Raw genomic sequence first — 22119 nt, 5'->3', positions numbered from 1 at the left:
AAGTATGACTCGCTTATCAGTTTGCTCTAATACTGCTATTGCTCTGCTGTAGCTGGGGATTACTGGACAAGACTCTTACAGTAAGTTTGCATGCTCTATACAGCCTGTGCCATTTACTGGCCTATAAAATAATTTGAATGACATTCCCAAAACATTACACTAAGTTCCAGCTCTTCTGTCTGATTCAGTCCTGTTATACCTTAATAGATGTGAAATACCCAAGATTTGATCAGTTGAACATGCCAAGATCAAAAAGCTGTGAACAGATTGTCTCACTGAGACAGGATTTTAACGTGGCTTTTTACCAGTTTCTCTTATGGGAAAGACCACCATAGTACATAATTCACCAAGATTAAAAAACAGGCCTTAGATACCTTTTCCTGAAAGACAACAGCTGTTTCCAGTCCTGGCATGATATCCAGAAGAAGTCGGCAGGCAGCAGTGTTTAATGGAGGTTCTCTGCTTGTCATCACATAAGCATTCACTAGCTGGAGAAGATCAGGAACATTGGTTTGAAATTCAACTCTGAACAAAATCAGCGCAGTGAAAGCCTTACAACTCCCATAGCAGCAAAATGATTAAGTAAGAAATGTCAGTATGTAAACCCTGGATCTTAAGATGACCAAAAATTAACCTGCTCCCCCCAGTGCCACAGAAATTGAAATTACTTCTCAGAGAAACAGGATTCCCCTCTGCTGTGCACCAACTAAATACCTAACTTGAACTGATCTGTAAAGACAAGTGCCTATAAAAAAATTGCTGTTTAGTAATAGTGCAAACACAAAAACGCAGTAGCTAAAAAAGTCAACCTAAAAATAGCACATTTTTAATGGCATCTATGTTTGCTTACCGCTTGCAGTTTAAGACAGAAAGCTAGGTGCAAGCAATCTGTCAGAATCTTACAGCAATGTCTAGTGCTTGCAGGGATGTGAGGCTACCAAAAATTCTAGCTAGTAACTCGTGTTAGAGTACAGCAATGCAAGAGGGAAGTCAAATTCTTGCCTTCTAATTCTCTGTATGAGTCTTCTAGAGCTGACATACTCCCCTGCTCCCACGGGCAGTCCAGCATTTTCAAATATTCTGAGACAAGGCATTGGAATTAGTGGTATTAATTTCCCCTACAGAAATTAATTATGTTTTTAAACTTGTATTAGAGGAGCTACGGTAATTTTAAAAGAGATTGATAAGCCTTTAGAAGAGCTAATTCAATTGTTCCTACACACACTCCAGCACTCCTGAACAGCTCATGAACTTCCCCTTCCTTGAGTCCCTTTAACAGTGGCAAATCAGTTGCATTTCAATCCATTTTAAAAACCACAGCTACGGAAGAGCTAGTCCTGACAGCAGGAAAATTAATATTAAACAAGTAGTGAGGTTAACCAGCACAGATTAAACAAAAATGATAAGGTGATGTCAGGAACTCAAATCGTAGAGCAACACAGAATTGATAGAGCTCTAGAACAAACCTACCGCGTTCATAAAATCATCATTCTTGAATAGTATCCTCAGTAAGTGACCAAGCATGCACTCTGGGTCTGCTCGACCTGTGGGAGAAACAGGAAAAGACTTAGCCATCTACCTTCAAGATGTCAAGATTAATACTGAACTGCTATCTTCAGATTGGGTGTAAAATACTCTAGGTAGCCAGACCTCTCTCAGAAGGAGAATTACAGAAGAAATCATATGAATTACTCACTGACTTAGCTTTTTTTTTTTCTATCAGGCATTCCATCCCTAGAATGCCTACTAATCAAAGCACAACACATTTCAGTGGTCCAATGGTATCAAAATGTCATTTTCATACAGTGAAGATGCAGATGTCAGGCAAACTGTTCCAGTAATTTCTAAATAAGTCACCTCAAAAAAAAATAAAATCCAAGGATAACAAGATAAAAAGCATCACTGTCTGTACATAAAACCCACCCGATATCAGCACTACAGCACAACTACCCAGTGCAAAAGCAGTTTCAGACCTTGATCAGCAGTAGGTACATTCAGGGTAAAAAATTTTTACGCTTAAACATGAATTACCTGGTATCCATTGTGACAGAGTTAGTGCCGCCAAAACCATTCAGGACATCTTACCTGGGTGCCGGTCATCAAATGGGTCCGGATCCCCTTTGCGATACTCTTCAGTCTCTTTCTCAATCAGCTCAGACATTCTGCAGAAGGAATGACATCAAATGAGCAGAATTCACACTGTGTCTTCTCCTGGTGCACAGCTCCTCACAATAGCCTATCTGTTAAAGTGCTATAAAACAGCTCATCAGCTTCCGTTTGAACAGTATTCAGTGCCACTAGAGGAATTCAGACTGTTCACAATAGAGGGGTGAGAAAAGAGACTTGCCACTAATATCTCATTCCCCCTGTTGCTGTTCCAAAACACACTGAACCCATATCAACATACCAGTGATAACACAAGCATGATACTCTGGGTGGCCAAAACCTCTTACTTACTTATGTTAGAGTCCTGATGATGTTCTGTGACACAAACTGTAGAGAACTAGAGTAAATAAATGGCTCGAGTAGTACTTCTCAACACCACATAGTCTTTCTTTTGCAGCAAATCAAGTCCTGAAGAGGCAACTTAGTCCCCTCTCCTATTCAGTCTGTGCAGGGGCACCTTCTCAAACTGCCTTCACAACTTTTTGCTATTTATGCATATTATATTTAAATAATATTGTGTGATAGTAAAAGTATTTAATATTTAATAGTGTTGTGTAATCTCTATTCAGCATATCCCTATTCAGCTTCATCAAAGCTCAACTTTTTAGCATGTGCCAGTTACTGTAATGGGTAAGACAAGGAGAAAATCAGCCAGCTCCCTATTCATAGACCTTCAAAATACATTAAATGCTCTCCAGACTAGGAAAAAAAAAAAAAAAGAAGGCTGTTTTGAAGCTATACCCTCCCTTAAAATGAGAAGCAGCCTCATCAGACACAAGAAGTCCTATTTAGAATGGGCAGCAGGGGAACTGATTATTATTTTTATTTAAACAAAATCAAGAAGAGGGAGATTATCTCATGGTCAAGCAATAAATAATTCCATACTCATCCCCTGTCTTTCTCCATAAAGTGTTACAGCAGAAATATATGCAGTTTGAGGGGAAATAAAGAGCAATAGTCAATAAACAGTAGCAAATTAAATCTTATTTCTTTGGTATAAGACCTCGTTCCCTCCCTTCTACTGAAATCTAGAGTGGGGCGCAGAGTCTATGTGCAGCACAACATTGTAAAACAAGTTCTTAATACCTTGAGATCAGGATTTATTACAAGGGAGGGAGAAACACTGCAAAAACATTTGTCTTCTGCAGAGGATTTCCCTTACGGAATGTCACTGACTTCTCCTCCATTCTGCTTACTTTCCAGAAAATACCCTGTGCTCCTGTGGACAATTAAAGGGAAGAATGTACTTAGTCTTGCCCCTGCAAACTACACTGACTTGCCCACATGACAGAGGATCGTGCTACGAAGCCTGCCCAGATTTCAGGAACAGCAAATTAGCTCATCAGGAATGAGCGAAGAACTTTCCTGCTTGTCTCTGATCTGACAATTCTCTTTCAGCATACTGTTTATCCTATGGGCTTCTAATATTTACTTTTAGTAAGCCTGAATGTGAGGAGATGGAAATCGTGTCCCTTGCTAACAGGTGGCACAGCTTGAGCTCTCACGATTTGCTGGCAAAAGCAAGCTACTTATATACTTCTGTGCCAGCTCCTCTTTTTTTTTTTTTCCATAGGAACTAATAGCTTGAGAAGTGTCTCCTGACAGACAACTGGGACAAATGGGGAGTTGAGAAGCTGTACCCTCAGCTTGTCAGGTCTTTTTAGGTGATAATCAGCATTTTGATAATGTGCCAGAAAGGACAGACAAGCAGCATGGAAAGTGAGCATAACATTCTCATCAGTCCATCCTGCTTAGGTAGGCAGCCAAGCAGCATGCCAGCTGAAGCTGCCAAGTGGTTTCAGGGACGACAACATTATCACAGCCTAGATGAAACAGGCTTGTGAATCACCAGTTATAGGGGGGTTGAGACTATTAGTCAAAATTGCTTGAGCAAAAATAAAAAAGCATTGCCTCTTTAAAATTTACTTTCAAAAAGCAAAAACAAAATAAAATACAGGCTTGTTTACAACACCCTTCTCTTAACTAACACATACAAAGGTGGCTTGTGAAGTGATTCAGATTAATCTACCTAGATCAACAGCTTTGTCAATTCTCAGTTGAAGCAGCAGGAGAGTCAAACAACACTGGTATACATAAAAGCATGTCAACCTTGCAAGACTCACGGTATCTAGAAGGCATAATATAAAGCAATCCTAATATTGCATTAATTCACCATTAATGACCAACCTGAGCCTTTACAACAGATCGCAACAGCATAAGATGCTCTAGGATTTCACACCACAACACGCTTGGTTTGTGGAGATGAAGAATGTTGTTAAGCTGCTGATTTACTGCCTTTTTGAAAAAGGCTCCAGGGCTGCAGTGAGGATCTGACTCCCAGGATTTGCCGGAATGGTAGAACACAACTTGCACCCAGACTATGAACTAATGCTCTTGCAAGATCATTTCAACTTGCAACATTTTGAAGACTACATATACACTAAATATCTGTTGCTTGCTGACATGCTTTCTAAGCAACTTTTTCAAATCCTACCTTCTGACACTCCAGAGTTCATAAATTCAGGAAACTGGCTTATTTGGAAGTGACAATCAGCTGTGACCTATAAGCCACACTGTTGTTGTTCTTGTCCTATGACTGTCAAAATACTCCCTACTGCCCTTCCACATATGCTACTTCAGCATCACATTCAGCAGATCCCCATCCACTGAATAGAAGAAGTTTTCTTCTATTTAGCTCAGAAGGAGGAAGGAAGTAGAAAAACGTCACTCACCAACAAGCATGACCACAGCTTCCTCTACCTAAAACAATATTCAAGGGCACTACTCCGCATCAAGACACCAGCAAGCAGCAACTGGTGATTCCAATTATCAGTTCCAGCAAATTCCTTTAAATCTATGCTGTATCTAAACCCCTCTCCTCCAGATGGACATACGGCTTTCACTGATATCTGAAGCACTGTAAATCCAGCTTCTGCGAGAGCCAGTAGATCCCCTTGCTATCTACCACAAATAAATCTGTATTATCTCCACTAAAGCCAATATACCCAAGCTTTCACCATCCATAACCACTCTGCCTGCTGCACAGAAACCTTGGAGAGCCAAGAGAGTTATCAGACTTGTCTGGGCATAAGTAATGTATGGAACTGAAGGAGCTGAGGGGGAGCAAGAAGTGCCAGACTGCTATAAACACAAGAAAAGACATGTTTAATTTAAATGTCTTTAAATTTCTTAGACTATAGTAAATTTCTGCTGTTCATGCCTGTAAGAAAAAGCCTTGAAATAGCACATATGTTTTCTTCAAGACACAAATCAGACAATACACAAAGATAAACCAAAACATGTCTCATGATTTTCAAGAGACATACTCATTTTCAGCTGTTCAGGATTGCCTTTCTACTGCTCATCTCCCTCTTCTGTGCTGCTATCTTTAAAACGTAGCAACAGCACCCTAGTGGTGCCCACTAGGTGAGGCATGGCACAGATCTGCGCAAAGAAGCTACGCCAGATTCCTGCTCCTTCTATCCAGTGCCAGCTCAGGATCTGTGCGCTGACTTGTCTGACCAACAATGCCGAACAGAAACCTGGATTGCTCTTAACATACAAGTGCAGTTAAGTCTCTCTGCATATACTAGGCAGGCCACAGGTCTGCCACCAGCAGCATGAGGAATTGGGTGGAGTTTCTGCAAATCCTGTTAAAGCAAGAGTAATATCAGTTTATCCAAGACACAACACAATTGACAATTCAAATGGTTCTCTTGTAATAGAAGAGGTCTTATAATTAATGGTGTTACTGACACCTACACAGCTCCTTAGTTATTTATTGGTCCAGGGAATATTTTCCTCATATATACAGTACAATGCCAGTCAACCAACATCCAGTTTAAAAATAATTATTCAAATTTTAATATTTCACTTTAAACATGCCCTATAAGTTTCAATAAAGTCTTTTCAATATAATCTCTTGAATTCATCCAAGGAGTTGCTCTCGCCCTTTCACTTAATCTGACCAATGTTACACCAACCATAAACCCACATCACACTCTGATGAACAACATTCTCATAGCTTTTGATCTTCAGCAATGTTTTACGAGCTCTGGGTGAAGACACCAAAGTTATTTCAACTATTTAATGATTCCCCTGACTTCTATTATTTCAGTGAATTCATGTTTTAGAGACACTCTGCGTAAATTCCACACAATATAAATCTTACCCAAAATTGTGTGTATTAAGCACCACCCTCAGAGTTCAACTTTCAAACCAAGAAAATTAATTACCAACAAGTAACCAGGTATGTAAAAATCGCAAGGAAAAACATGGTAAAAGCTACTGTCAAGTATCTTCAGATATTCAGTGTTAGGAATTTATTTAATAGATCTTACCTGGTGAGAATAGGGACCATGTCTTGCCCGCTGCCATGTTCTTTCTCCCATTGCTCAAGCAAAGCAGTGAGCTCAGCCTTGGAGTCCACATGCCCAGATCCTGAAGTCATGGCTTAGCCTAAGGCAAAAGTAACACCCAAAAAAGAAGAGGGGGGCTGTAAAAATGAAATGAGCAAGAAATCCCATACCATTTCGCTATATTCATTTAAATAATCCAAACCAAAGTTTACACATCATTGGGAAAAGGCAAGTCAGCAACAAGGAGTGAGAATGAGAAGATTAAGTGACTGCTGAACTTCACTTTCAAAGTTGGAAGTTCTGTTTTAGTCCTTTGCCTGAAGAATAAAGAACAAGCACACACTTTGAGCACAAGTCTTAACTGGTGTATGACAACCCTGACCATGATGGGAAGAATGCACCTAACCACAGGCGTGCTCAGTACTGAAGCTTTTTAAGTTCTACCTTAATGCCATGAGCAGACCTCAGCTAGCCTTTTGCTGTTGCTCAGGGATTTACACAAGAAACAACAAAGTTAGGACAAGAAGAGCATGACCAGTGTCATTATTCCAGTTTAGCACTCTCCAGACAGCTGTGAAAGCGCCAAGAATCATTAGCTTCACACTGCCAAAAAGACAGAAGGCAGCGGCTCCGAGCAACAGTGGGCAGTGGAAGGAGCACCAAAAGAGCAGGAGTGGGAAACAGCAGGTTGCTGCATTGCTACTTGTTCAAGGGTTCCAAGAACAGTCAGCGACTCTGGTAAGAAGGAAGAATGATCACAGGAGGGAGCACTAGAGCAATTACTTCAAGTTTATCAGCGTTTACTTGCCAGACAGCAACTGACAGGAGCTTTATCTTCCCATCCTCGTAAGTGAGATCCCGCTACAGTACTGAGAGACTTGTCAAGGTACCATTTAACAACAGGAACTATCACTCCAGATTCTGTTGAAGCCTCTGAATTTCCACATGTCAATTTTTGTCAGTCTGATAAAGATCTTCTAGAAATATTAACAGGCCAAACTAGAACAAAATCTGCCCCAAAACACTGCCAAAGCTCTTAGTTTCCAATCTGGCAGGCTGTGATTGCTGTGAAGAGTGTTAATTTCTGGAAGAAGAAACACCCAATCCTAACTTATAAATTGACCTTGTATTGGTGAGGGGAGAGGAGGATGGGTCAAAGCAAAAGAAATTATTTCACATCCAAAACCACACAAGAATTGTCAGCATTTCATTAGCCATAACATGACCAATATCCATCTGCCATGAGATTAAATATTCCTTTGTCATAACTGACCTGGAGAGACAACTTCCCAAACCAATGTTATATACAGATCTGTTTAAGACAGTGATCCACACACCTACTCCTGAAATGCATATTGATGAACCAGTCAAATGACAGGCTGTAAAGAGGGCCATAGGTCAACTGAGATTAAATAAGCATTTATAGGCCAGGCACATTCTGAAAGCCATGGCCATGTTTAACCCAGTGTTAGATAACTCCAATGGGTTAAAAACTTTTTCTCCCTCAGGAAATGGATGAGCAATCCTGCAGCTCTACCTCATGCCTCATAGGTGCTTCAGACGTTAACGTACTATGACTGGTGAGTTAAATGGGAGACAAGAAGTGAAGATCACCTGCCTGAAGACGAAACTGACTGAAACTGCACAAAAATCATCCCCCAAAGATGATGGAAAAATAAAACCGCGACCCAGTGTGAGGAAAACCATTTTAAAAAGTACTTTAGGAAGTGAGCATCTGCTACCAAAAAACCTACCTATACATAAAGAAAGATGATGTTTTCTAAATGACAAGTAATTACAATTTTATCTGGAGCATTCATTTTTCATTCATCACAAAATCAGACTGGGGAAATTTTATGCAGATGCATAAATCTCTTTGGAAAAAAAACACCTCACTATCTATATGCAGGCAACAACACCTATACAACACCTGTACACACACACTGAAACAGCTGTGAAAAAGAAAACTTCCAAGCTCATAAAGCTCCATTCCCTTTTTCATTAACTGAACAACACTTGCCAGCAGCACTTCTGAGCTTTTAACCATACAGATAAACATCCAGACAAATCTATTCAGCCTCAGAATGCAAGTGCTGTATCTGCATTCAACCAGTTCAGACATCTCTACCTTCAGTCTACAGCCAAGGGATATAGAACAAAGTGCCTTGTGACCCCAGAGCTTGTATAAGGCCTCTACAGGCACTCCTGCAATCTGAAGAATGGTGTACTTCCCCCAACAACCCTGAATTGCTTCAGCTAGAAAATAAAAATGGTCCAGCAATACCTGCAACAGGACAACAAAGTTCCAGTCAGGAAGATTATGGGAAATGCTCACATCGCCCTCTGGGACACCCTGCGCTACACCATAACCATGCAAAACCAGAAAAATCCCAGCTGTCCCTAAAACCTGGAGAATTACCTCACTTAAAGTACATTAAGGGTCTAAATAACTGGTGCTGACACACAACTGTTTCCCTGAAACCAAGTTAAAACACAAAAACATTGCCCTTTCTATAGGTACACAGCAATGAAAGTAAATGTCTCACTAAGGCACCTCAACTATTCTAAAGGCCCATCCCTCCCAACCTATTCAAAACAATGACTGTTCTACATGGCACCACAAAGAGCAGTGACAATAGCAACTACCTCAGAAGCATCTGCTTCCACAGTTCTCATATTAATACACATTAGCAGCAAAAAATAGATATATGGATAGAATAGTATGGCAGGTAAATAACTTTTTAAATACAAACCCCAAAGCAACTCCTACTGCACTCACTTTTTGCAAGAATTCCATCTTACACCCAAGTGAAGAACTCTACAGAAAAGGACAAGATCAGAAATGGTATGAACTAAACCGGAGCTGTCAGAACTGTAACAGCCTCTCAGACGGGAAGGTCTGCGAGAGCAACTCGGACTTTCACTATTTTCTTTGCACAGGCTGGTGAATAAATTCAATCTTAAGTTGCCTTCCAGGAACAAGCAGAACAGGGAGCTGCAGCAAGATGGGGAGCAGGTATCTCACTGGGGATTTAAATCCATAGGGGGCATGATTTATCTTTTATAACATTTGGAAATCATGGCCTCTACAGATTTCAATTACAATATGTAATAAGCTAAGGACTGGAATACTTTTTTTCCAAACACCATTACTGTCAATATTATATTTAGAATCAACAGAACTGAAATTAAAAAAGCATAAAGCACTTTCTCAAAGGATTTGATACTGAAAGACATATTTACAACCTTAACTATCACAGTGAATACTGCCACTGAAAATCCACTTATGCATGTTTCAGCACATGGCATCACTTTAAGGTTAAATGCTACTTAGTACCCCAATATTATAGCAGAGATTTTGTGAGCACTGAACTTAGATGTAAAAATTGGACAGAAAAGGGAAATCCAAAGAAGTATCCAGACACAGATACCTGGAAGTACCCGCTACTCACAGGGCTCTAAAATCTCAACACACCTTAGTGCTTGTGCCACCTTAGTTAGACACCTCTGAACATCAGAAACCCAAGTCCTACTGACCCCTAACTTCAAACCTCGAGCAGGTCATGACAGTTCAGGCAGTTCAGCTTCACCCTTTTGTTCCCCAACATATTTGAGTGTTGCACTGACTGCAACACTACTCCAGGTCATTCACTTACTGACTTTGTGTTGCGTTCATGAAAAGGTCTGCGAGGTTCCCAACACACTGACTTCAATGCAGACACACATTTTAAAGTGTGAAACCTCCCAGGCGAAAATAAATCTATTTGTAAAATCTGAAATCCGACAATTTGGTTACTTGAGAAATAAGTGCAAAATCCATATGTTAGCAATTTAAATGGAAAGAAAGAGCCACATAAACCCACAAATCATCCCTTGGAAAACAAATAACCAAAACAAATTTAATCAGCTCTGTAGAGCTTCTACTGATATGCGGACAAAAACTACACAAGGATTTGTACATCCATACGGATAGCACCAACTCACATTTTAATAACTACAGTGACCCAGCGTAAACAATTAAGTTTCATATTGTTCCTACACATGATTTTATGTGTGGCTGAGGAAACAACGTAGATGAGAAGTCAAATATAATAATATTACACTGTAAGGGAAAATTAAGAACTTATGATTGGAATCTAGCAAAATACACAGCAAGCTGAGCAGCATACCTCTATGTTCTTCCATATGTATAACATAAATAATTCCCTACTTTTTAAAACAATTAAAAGTCTCCCTTCAATCACAACTATTCTTTAAGAGATACCAGACAGCTATTTGCCTAAACCTGTTCAGTCTGAAATAACCAACGGTAATGAACTGTCATGAACTGTCAACACCAAAGTTCACTTGTGGAAGGAATTATGCCCCAAACTAACCAAACTTCCATGATCTATGGAGCATAAAATCCTGGTTTGGTGTCATACATGAGGGAAGTCCTCACTGGTTCAGCTTCCCGCTGTAACCCCTAACAACACCTCAATTTGGCTAGTACGGAACACATTCCTAGTGTTGCTTTAAATATTTGCTTTTAAAAGGAACAATTTTTACGGTTTTAAGGCCAGATAAAACCACAGAGTTATTCAGTTTCCCAGAATTTCCGCTTTCACAAACCAAACTTGGAATTATGGGCTGCTCTACCGGGACAAGCACAAAAAAGAGCAACAAACTTCTGCTGTCTACAAAAAGAAGGTAAAAAAGGAAACAACGCTCTGTTTCAACATCAGTTCCCCTCTACACGTCTGGAACCAACACCACGAGACCCCGACTTGCCCTGAGGAGCGCTGGGCCCGGGCAGCGCAGTGACAGCTCCGGCGAGGCCCGGCGCCGCAGCAAAGCCAGCAGCACGCGGCAGCTGCCGGCCAGTTCAACGGTTCGCCGGGACCCAAGGGAAGGAACCGCCGGGGCTGCCCGCTCGAACCGGAGCTTTAAAGGACAGCAAAGGGGGAAGAGGGAGCACCCCAAGCCGGCCTGCCTCCTTCCCTCCTCAAGCCGGCCCAGCGAAGCCCCGTGCAAACCGGCAGCCCCGCAGGCCCCGGAGCAGCAGAAAGAGTCCCAGAGGAGGGAGGCAGGGGGCGGGCCGGCCGGCGGAGCACCGGGGCGGGCGGGGCCGGCGCGGCGCAGTGCCCCCCCCGCCGGGATTGCTGACGGGCCCAGCGGGGACGGGACGGGGTCAGCGCCCGCCGGGCCTCGCCGCCCCCCGCCCCCCTTGTGTTTCCGAGAGCGCCCCCTAGCGCGGGGGCGAGGCGCGCAGAAGAACCGGCCTCAGCCGGCGGCTCTCTCAGGCCCCGAGGGGACCTTCTACCTCTGCCCGGCGCGGAGGCCGCGGCCGCCAACCGGTCCTGCCTTACCGGGCCGAGCCCAGGGCAAGCGCGGCGGCGCAGCGGCCCGCCCCACCCGGCCCAGCGCCCCGTACCTGCCCGATGCCTCGCTGGGTCCCCGCCGCTGCCCCCGGCCGCTGAGCTCGGCCCCGCACACCCCGCGGCGGCCGCGATTGCTATGGCGGGCACACACTTTGCGCGTCACCACGCTGGGGGACGCGTCAAAGTGCGCGAGGCGGCGTCGCGAGCGACGGGCGGGGACCAGGAGAAACGGTGGCAAGGCCCCGCGCTCGGCCTCCCGGGAAACGGAGTTCGTGCGAGGGGATGCCCTCCTGCGCATGCGCCTTCCGGGAGGCTCCGCGGAGGAGCCTGGGAGTTGTAGTCCCCGGTGCGCGCAGCCATTGCCCGCCAGAGCCCAGCCTGGCCCAGCGCACCGCTGCTGAGGCGGCTCGTAGCGAAGGGGCGTTCTCCGGGGGGGAGAGCGGGGCTGTTTACTCGGGCTTCTTCCAGGTTGGCACTGAGGAGCCGCCGAGCAGCAGCTGCCGGCCCTGATACCGGGGTGTCGGCCGCGATAGTGGCATAGCGACAGGCACGCTGCCATCCCGCCCTCCAGCCCCACGGGGCACTGCAGGGACCTGCACCATCTGCGCCCTTTTCTTCCCTTCGCACGCGAAGGCCGAGTGTCCACCCGTGCATCGTTCACCTGCTTAACGCTACTTCTGGTGAGAGAGCGGGGTGTGTTAGTGGGAGGGCGGCTGGAAGATGAGCTTAGCCGAGGAGCATGCCTGCCTCCACTCCCTCTGCAGAGTGGTTTCTTCTTATCTGCAAGAGAGGAGCACCATGCTGTTTCTTACCAGTTAAACAGGGACCGTTTTTTGGCAGTGGAAGCCAAACCCTATAGCAGCGCCAGACACACACCTCTGCTCTGGGCCATGCCCAACAGCTGGAAGCAGACTGAACGGAAGTGTTTCTCAGGCTCTCCTGAGGCCAAGCTCCTATTCCCACATCCCCACCCTTCCTCCCAGCTGTGAGAGTTCATCCTCTCCCCAGTCCTCTCACAGCCCCCAGGAGAAGCTGTGCACGTGCATCTGATGGGAGCCTGCACACAGAGAAACCCTTCAGCACTGTGTAGCTCTATCTGTGTTTCTTTCCACATGCAAAGTCTTCCATTCCTCTGGGATCTATTTTTCCTTGCCTGTTGGCTCCAGGGTAGGAGCTGCCCAGCTCCTCAGGCAGCAATGTGTGCTTTCATAGCTGTAGTAAGTTGTTATTCCTCACTGTCCCTTGCCCCAGCATATTGAGTTACCTATGGAGAAGATCTATGCACTCTCAGCAAGGTTACTGTTTCTGAGGGGGAAGACCTGGAAGGGTACAATTCTTAGCCATGCCCTCATGACTGGTTGGAGGATCAAATGTATCAGACCTGCCTGTAGCATTATTATCTAGGGAAGAGCAGCACATCCACAGCTGCACTCTCTTCTCCCTCTGCAAGGCACCAGGCAACCTCTGGGCCAGCCACAGCGCTGTTCAGGAGGAGGCTCCGGAGGTTAATGCTCCCACCTCCCTCATAGAATCACAGCACCAACCAGGTTGGAAAAGAACTTCTAGATCATCAAGTGCAACCCTTACCCCGGGACTGCCAAGCCCACCACTAAACCATGTCACTAAGTTCAAAGGGCTAAAAGCAAAATGAAGGTTTCCAGTTCCGGCCGCATCTGTGGTGCACCAGAGATAAGGTCACTTCTCAGAAAAAGTGGGGCTCAGTCCCATGGCTCACCCATGCAGGTAGGAGGGCTTGGAGCCTGCTGCTTCATTGCAAGAGCCTGGAACATTGCTGGAATAGAATAGCTTGCAGCTATCCCTGCAGTTCTCCCACAGCCTCCTATGCAAGCTGCCTGAAATGCTCAGGCCTCCAGCTCCTGCATTTCCATGCCTCAGGGGATATTTGGGAAGGACTTGGTCTAACACCTTTGTTCCCCACAGGGCAGGTGAGAGTTCCACTGGCTCACTTGGCAGAGATAAGACAGTATGAGCTCTCTTTTAATTTGGGTTCTCTATAAAAACAGTGAAACACCAGCTTGTGCTGCAGTCCCCTAGTAATTGCCCAGCTACTGGCAGAAGCTCTTCTCTTAAAAGAATAAGTAAGAGTTAAAAATGAGTAAAGAAGAGGAAGCTGGGTCTTCCCTCTCTTCATAAGCACTAGCACTATTCCCAGCTGAGATGCTTCCTGCCCCTCAGTATGCCCATTAACCCCCTTTCTGACACTGAGACTGTATAAACCCCGACACCAGACAGCGTTTGGACAGGTACAGATTCTGCTATCACACTTGCAATATATGACTATGAAGTCTTGATTAACTACAGAATAACAGCTGCAACAGTGAGAACCCTGCAGCAGAAATCCCCCTGAGCAAGCAGTGAGTAAGCCCCCACCCTCTCACCAACAGTTTTCTTTAATAGTGCAATTGAAGAAGGAAAAACATCAAGAAAAACAAAAATCAACAGCAAAACATCACTCTGGTTAGCAGAACAGTAAGCACAGCAGGTCAGCAGGAAGCTTGCACCTCTCTCTCTGTAGGATCTTCTGGCTGAGAGAGAGGCCTGTGGTGTGCAGGAGGGGAAGGTTATCTCTGCCTGCTTACTTCCACAGGCTTACTAGCCAGAAAGACAACATACACACATAGGATGGTCAACTGATAGTAACGATGACTTACTGCTGAATCAAAGCTTGGGCACCCTTGAGCAAAATAACCACTTCTTCCCATAGCGGCCACATCCCAGATCACTTTGCAATACTGTGGTAAGATCAGCAGTTTATATCAGAGGATAAACCAAGTTCATCAGCCTCTAATAAGCTTCTAGACTTAAGGGCAATTAACTGTGGGATCAGAGGAGGAACGGCACTGGTAAGAGAAGCCAGGAAGACAGAAGCTGTGTTTCCAAAGGATGCCTCGAGTACAGTGAAGAGTGAAAGTACGTGGCAGATAGAGGCAGAGAGCCCCAGGCAGCAGCTTCGCTTTCCTGCCTGAGCAGAACCTTTGCTCTGAGAATGAGAAAGAAGGCTCTGCATAGGAAGCTCGCAACACTCAGGCTGCTCACTGCTGCCACCCTGTGAGGTCAAGGAAGGACCCTTTAGACCTTTAGGAGCATTAATTGCTTACCTTGACCTCCAGCATAGATCTATACTGATAAAGTTCATTGACTTCCTACACTTCGCCTTTTATTAATTGCCCCATCTACCTGTGGGAGTCACTTCACTCATCACCATGTTTCTACTTGCAACTGAGTTTCTGTTGTAGGGTAGTTACTGACTTTGCAGCTACCAGCCTCTGCAGCATAATTTTGCTACATGACTCATAGCAGATGAATAGTAAGAATAACGCTCAGTCCCTTCTCAGCACCTGTGTGTATCACTCTGCTGCTGCAACCACACAGTATCCAGCTGGATTCCCTGGCAGCATCCAGGGAAGCGGACAATGCCAGGAGCTGAACCTTTGGGAGGGTCTAAACCTGCCCTGTGAAGATGACTGTAAACTGATGGGTGGTTCTGTACAACTCCCGTGCCCCAGGGGACTGCAGAAAGCAGGTGGGAGGTCAGACGTCTGGGGAGCTGTACCTGGAGCAGAGGACTTTTCCCAGCAGCAGTGGAGGCTGGTCTGCCTGCGCACCAGCTTGGCTGTGAGGAGTCTATGGAGTGCTTTCCTCCCTTCCACCCTGCCCCTCTTCTGCAGAGCCTGTGGGTGTCTGGGGAGTGAGCAGCAGACACAAAGCTCTCCCAGGAAGGCCTCAGCTCCAGCCTTAACATCAACTATTGCTCTTCCAGCCTTTATCTCCCCAAATAGTTCAGAAGTTGTTTTATGAGGTGTGATGCAGTACCGTGGCAGCTAACATTTGCAATGGTATCCCTCACACCACAGGAGCTTTAAACACTGTCTAGACTCCCCAACAGCGTTTCTTTGCCATGTATATAATGCTAAATTTTTGTATGCTGTGCAAAAATATTGTTTGATGGATTAGGTTATGGCCATAGGTGATCCGTGGGCAGCCAGCACATCAGCAAATGGTCCGGTCCCATTCCTTGCCTGTATTTGAGAGAAGGCAGATACTACAGTAGAAAGGTGGGAGAAAAGAAATTCCTCAGGAATAAGCAGGAGAAAGCAGTGCAGTGGGATCCTCCCTGACAGGACAGATGGAGCAGAGCAGAGGGGCTGCAGGCATTGCCGCAGGTTGCCTGCAGTCCAGGTAACTGTGGATATATGGGCAAAAGATGTGCACCCAGTGCCCATGATGAATGATGTGCGACGAGGGAATAGTCCAATCACTAGATGGCACACCAGGATCATCACACCAGGCCAGCACCCTCTTGGAAGGAGAGGAAAGAGTCCAAGGTAGCCCAAAGCCTGAATTAACAAGCAGTCATCCAGGCCTTAGAAAGAGCCACTTGTGTGCAGACAGGTAGAGCAAAACCATCCAACAACTGGATGGAGAAATAAAATGCAAAAGTGTAGAACAAAATTTGTTCATTCAATCAAATTCTGAATGTGCTCCTTTGCTGATTCTAAGTCATAGTGGGTAAGGCAGGGGAGACCCACTCAGGAATGGAGCATGAAGAGGCAATGCACAGCAGGCAGCAGAGGTGGATGTTGCTCCAGGGACCACCTCTTCTGAGTGTTATGCCCACTTTTGTGTATGGAAAGAGCATTCGAGTTTTCTTTCCAGCAAAAAAGGCCAAGTAAAGTGCAAAGAGAAGTTTCTTGCAGCAGATAAAACTTCCCCACTTCCCAGATGAAGACAAAGTGAGGTTTAGTGGCAGCAGGCTGATATTACCTGCTGCAAAAGTTCAAAGGTAGTTATTTGTGGGGAAGAAGAGTGATAGCATCATTCCTGGAGCAGTTTTTCTTCTGGCTGGAGCAAATACAAACTACAACCAGCTAAGGTATTTATGATGTGGAGCTAGGGAGAGACCCATGTTTTGGCAGAGGACCAGCAACCATTGTGTATTGTTCTGCCACTGTAGATCAGTAGAAGCAGTACACTCTTGAAAGCATCAAGGACTGTATCATGGCCAGCTGCACTAACTCTTCTGGACAGTCTCAGGGTCTGCAGGACTTGCCATCAGGCAGACAGTGCACCTCAGGCTTTCCAAGTGTTTGCATGAATTCAGCAGTGCAGACACAGGCTTGCCAGCCAGCTACCCCTGAGCAATCATGTGGCTGAGAATTTAGTGCAGACTGAAGAGAAAACCCAGATATATATCTAATAACATAGAAATGCAGAAGAATGCAGTTCATCAGCTCAGATACTAATGAAAACATGAGCAAGCAAACAGCTTTCTTCCAAACAGCCTAGTGCCAAAACCCTCCATTCAGACACTGAGGCCAATGCCAAGAGCACATAACTCTGCCTAGCTGAGCATCTGAATGACAGCACATCTGCCTTTGCAAGTTAAAAGTCAACAGGAAAATTAAATAATACAAAGTAATCACTGTTATGTGAAGTGGAGGTTCATGTGCTGGCATAAACCTCTTGCTTCCAGTACCACAGCACCCGAATCCTGACCTTGCTGCAGTACTGAAATACAGTAGCTGGTCCTGGGCAGAGTCTTGCTCAGAGCTTTATGCTCAGCCTCTCACAGGCGTCCAGCAGCTTCAAGCAGACATTCATACCTCTCCCAAATCACTGTAAAGTGTGGTTATTGGTGTGTCCTGTGATATACGGGCTGTGCATTACCCAGGGGGATGCAGCCGTGATCCAGCAATTGGAAAGGAGAACTCTGGGAGAGAGGAAGTGCACAGATAAACCGTGTACACAGAACATGCAAAAGAGAACATGAAAAAAGTAAGGGATTGTAAGTATACAGAGCACATTGCATTAGAGCAATAAGATGTGGTATTCTGACCAAACACATTTGTCTAACTGGGAAGGAGTTACAAGTTCATTTCAGGTATCACACAGAATCCCTTGCTAGTTTTTGTGGTTTAACAAGGGTTTTCCCTTTTTTATCTGTTTTGTTACTATAGCAAACAGCCACTCCACCAGCAAAGAAAGTTCTTCATAGAGGAAGAAGCAAGGGAAGATTATGCACAGCATGCTGTGAAATGCCTGCAGGACACACTGGGAATATAAACAAATTCTTCCTAATGTTTTCCAGCAAGAAGGATCTTAGGGATTACTTGTAACAACAGCAGCTTTAAAAAACAAAGACTAAACAAAACCAGGAAACAGTATGTTTTCAAGACAAGTATCCTTTTTCAGAGGAGGGACGGGTTTGGTTTGGGTTTTTTCTCTCTTTCTAAGAGAGAATGTCAGGCCTTAAGTGCAGGTTATATACCTGTTCCCCTCATGACTTCTCTCTACAGGAGTTAATTGGGTCAAGTGTCTGTACATGACAGTTTTGATGCACGAGGAAACAGTAAGCAGGCTGCCAAAGGTGGGCTATAATGATTACAGGCACTGTAGATATGTGCAAACATGTTAATTTTGGATTCATTCATTGTTTTATTGCTGGGGGATTCCATCAAGGGTCTTAGTAACAGCTATGTGGTGTTTGTCGTACGTACCTTCTCCAGTATTTAGCAATCCTAATCTTCAGCTTGACAGTGGTGGTGGTTACTGCTTCCAGACCTGTACACATGTCAGCTCCAAGCAGCCACATGTGCAGGTACCACTGTGATCACTACTGAGACATCTAGTTGGACCACTGTAAAGTCTGAACACAGAAAACTTTACTCTCATTTACGTTGAGCCACATGCAGGAAAAAGCTCTGAAGCTGCCATAGCAGCATAAACACTTCAACACAGGGAAAATTGTCAGCTGAAGTGAGGTAATGTAGAGGGACTGGCTGCAGGAACTTGTGCTGGGATTTACCCAGGACACTTGCCCTAAGTTTCCCTCTTCCATGAAACAGCTCATGTCTTCACCCGAAAGGAATGACTTCCTCTGGCAACACCTCTCTTTGTGCTGCCCTGACCCCAGATGGCCTCTGTAGCCCCAGAAACGCTCCAGGACAGGGACATTTCAGGGCAGCTTACTGAAACATGAAGCACCACCAAGCCACCTTGGAAATACAGGCATGCCTCAGTGCATGATGTTAGTGGCACAGACCCAGATCTCCGTCATCATGGATGACTTCATAAAACGTCAGTTCTACTGCTGAACTCAGAATTCCAGGGCAAGATGGCAGCACTTGCTTGAGGGCTCTTCCCACCCCTCTTCCACTTGTCCTCTTGTGTATTCAACAGTGTCTCTCCTTTCTTCCACATGCTCTATAGCCCTAGTCAGTGGGAGGGAGTATAGCAAGAATGAAGTTACATGCATTTCCTTGTGCAACTAAAACAGAAGCACTTGATGATAGGGCAGAAGGAGAAGGGAAAAGCACTGAAATTTTAGGAATTAAATCAGTGCCAACCCATAAAGGAGAAAAGTCCCACTGCCTCCCAGGGCACAGCACACTGTGCTAGCGACTGCAGGGACATACTCATGGGCTTTGCACCCCAGGGAGTTTTGTTTGTGAACATTTAATTGCGTTTAAAGGACTGCAGGGAATTTTGTATAGCAGCCTATTCCTTTTGGGATGCAGATAAGTGTTGGGATGCAGTTCCTTATCCTTATTCTAAAACCAGCACTTGTAAATGATAACCAGAAAAGAATCTGAACATCCTCTCTGCTTCTGGGCTGTCATTAGGAGCGGTTCAGATGCCCAGTAATGACTGCTAATGACAGTAAATTGGTGATGTGAAGCTCTGCATCACTGTGCAAGCTGAATGCCCAGCACACTCTTATAACACACACCTCATTCTGTGATGGAAGAGGATTTTGAGAAAGACACATTTTTACCACTTCTGGACAAAAAGGAGCAACAAACTATGAAAATACCAATTTTAGTACTGAGCATTTACCTGTAAGTGTGTACCATTCAGAGACTGTGAGTATACTTGACTTTGCAACAAGTTGCATCTGTATGGCAAACCTTAAACCTGACAAATAACATTGTCTAAAAAGTACGTTACTTCAGGCCTAATTCCATCTCTTAGGTGTATGTATCTACCTGTGGCAATGATTGTTAAGTTGTGATAAAATGCAACTAATTATGAAATAGGGGCATTCCCCACTGAGAAGAATTGAGATATTATCTTTTTTCTGTTGGTTCTTTCTGCTTCAAGTCTTTTTCAGAGAAAAATATCCTTTTGAGTTGTTGGACATACCAAAGCACCAGTATGACTGGATAGGACTGACAAAAATTTTCCCTGTATTCCCTTATTTGACAGTCTGTGTTTTGTGTTCAATGTAATGTTTGTTTGCTTTTCATAATACAACATTACATTTTAATGCAGTGTCTGGGCAGTAACCTTCAGTGTAGTCTGGAAGAGAAACAATGCTTTAGCCCAGAGAGAAGTTAAAAAGACGGGAGGAAGTGATGAGAGATGTTTATGGCTTTTACAGGCTGTTTGGACAGCAGAACTCACAGGAGATTTCAGCAATAGCTACAAAGCTTTGAGCCAGGAAGGAAGAGGGAGGCGTGTTTAGCCACTTCTTGAGGCTAGGATGCTATTTTCCCTAAAGCAGAGTTTTGCATTGTAACTGCAAGTACCAAGGTTTGTTTTATCTTTAGGTTGTGGGAGTAAAATGCTGGTCCTCCTTGAAATACGTGGGTTGTTGGTGCCTAAGATAATAAAGGCAAGATTTCACTGTAGACATTTTGAATCACCTCCATCCAGCCTCTCCCAGGATGCTGGTTGGGATTGTTTCCAGCCAGGTTTGTAGCAGACAGGTGTGTCAGGCAATGCTACCTGCTGCTGAACTCCTTGTCATACACAGCCTTTTCCTGTTGTGTTCTCCTGGGCCACAGAAAACTGCCCGTGAGCCATGGGAGAATCTCCTGGAAGATTAGTGGCCAAGGGAGAGCCATAGGAAGCAACACCACCTGCTGTGAAGTTTTACAAACCAGCTGTGGTTACCCACCACCCAGGAGATGAATATTTAGTGATTGCTTTAAAGCAGCATCTCCAGATCTTACCATGCAACGGCCTATATCCCCCTTTCACAAAGGCGACCAGCTAAAAAGGGAGTTCGGAGGTCTCACAGCTTCAGCACTTCTGAACTAGTTTGCTCCTTGCCTGGAGCTGACCAGCATCACTCTCCCAAGAGCCTTGCAAAATGGGAGAGGAGGAGGAATAAACTAGCTTTCTTGCAGCCACGCACAATCACAAACCCATTTGGCTTCTGGGCTGACAGCAGAGATTCTCCAGACTTTCAGAGAAAAGATTTTGCCCCTGTTCCCAATGCTGAGATTTTGGCAACACATGGATTTTGTAGTCAGTGAAGTTGTACCCCTTCCACTGTGAATGTAGAAGGCATCTCCCTGCAGACGCTATCATACGCCACACCTTATATCTCCCTTCTTCAGGGAATAGTACCTGATGGTGGAAATTTGCCCAGTTAGGAATAATTGCCAGGAGATATTTGCAGCTGGCTGAGGTGGGGTTTGCTAGAGGGAGGGCTGTGGCTCCTCTTTTCCCCATAGAACTGTTAGAGGCAGCATTCTCAGTCCTGAGCTGAGTTTTCCTGGAAGGACTCTTTGACTTCACCCTGTGTTTCTGCAGCAGTCAAAGCATCCAGGTCTGGAAGTTTTGCTCAGGGCTTCTCATCCTATCTCCAGCTACATGATGATGGTGAATGGCTGGGAGCACTTGCATCCCAGTTCTCTCTTGGGAATTCAGCAGTCTCCTGCTCATGCAGGCAAGAGCTGCAAGCAATCCGTTCCTGCTCAGCTCTGCGCCCAGACTGTATGCAAGCAATTTTAAACCCAGGGTGTGGACTTGTTGAATATGACTAAGAAAATGAAAGATGACTAAGAAAAACAAGTCTGTGTGCTGTGGAATGTATCTCCAGCCTGAAAAAAGCAGAAGAGCTCCATGGTTCTCCTGCAAAGTCCTGAGATGTGCTCAGATCTCATAACACCAGAGCACTGAAAGGCAGAGTCCCTGCCTCCTGCTCATCTCCCAGCATAGCACTCATGTTCAGAAACACCTCCTCTGCCTTGTGGCCTTCCAGGAACCTGTATCAGTGGAAAAACCTCCTCTGCCCACTGCTTTTCACTCCTGTGGAGCAAGTGTCTGTGCAGAGGATCAGCCAGAGCTGTCACCTCCTGCTGCAGCCCTCTGCCCCACATCCTGTCCATTTGGGACTCCATGTCAAAGCACACCAGGGTCACTGAGCCCATGAAAGCCATAGACAGGAATATGCAAAATTGTCTGGGTAAATTTTACTTCTATTC

The 22119-nt window shown here is 44.9% G+C and overlaps 1 protein-coding gene and 1 long non-coding RNA gene across 4 annotated transcripts in view; one reads left to right on the top strand and one right to left on the bottom strand.

The window, feature by feature from the left end:
- DCAF1 (DDB1 and CUL4 associated factor 1) overlaps positions 1–12051 on the bottom strand; it is a 54273-nt gene extending 42222 nt beyond the window's left edge. For 2 of the 3 annotated variants that reach the window (XM_065687156.1, XM_065687157.1), the window contains exons 1-5: positions 11938–12051; positions 6507–6624; positions 2086–2162; positions 1471–1544; positions 375–488 (exon numbers count right to left, since the gene is read on the bottom strand). In XM_065687156.1, coding sequence (XP_065543228.1) covers positions 375–488; positions 1471–1544; positions 2086–2162; positions 6507–6616 — 375 coding nt within the window. In that variant the 5' untranslated portion in view covers positions 6617–6624; positions 11938–12051. The remainder of the gene's footprint in view (positions 1–374; positions 489–1470; positions 1545–2085; positions 2163–6506; positions 6625–11937) is intronic. The other variant, XM_065687155.1, reaches the window with a different exon arrangement.
- A 221-nt stretch (positions 12052–12272) lies between these two features.
- Positions 12273–20486, top strand: LOC136018519 (uncharacterized). The gene is made up of 3 exons (XR_010614467.1): positions 12273–12564; positions 17863–18083; positions 19466–20486. It is a non-coding gene; the product is annotated as an uncharacterized LOC136018519 (long non-coding RNA).
- Positions 20487–22119: the final 1633 nt, after the last annotated feature.

The sequence above is a fragment of the Lathamus discolor genome, chromosome 7 (assembly GCF_037157495.1).
Source record: "Lathamus discolor isolate bLatDis1 chromosome 7, bLatDis1.hap1, whole genome shotgun sequence".
Classification (NCBI taxonomy): Eukaryota; Metazoa; Chordata; class Aves; order Psittaciformes; family Psittacidae; genus Lathamus; species Lathamus discolor.
This window is presented reverse-complemented; position numbering and strand designations above follow the sequence as displayed.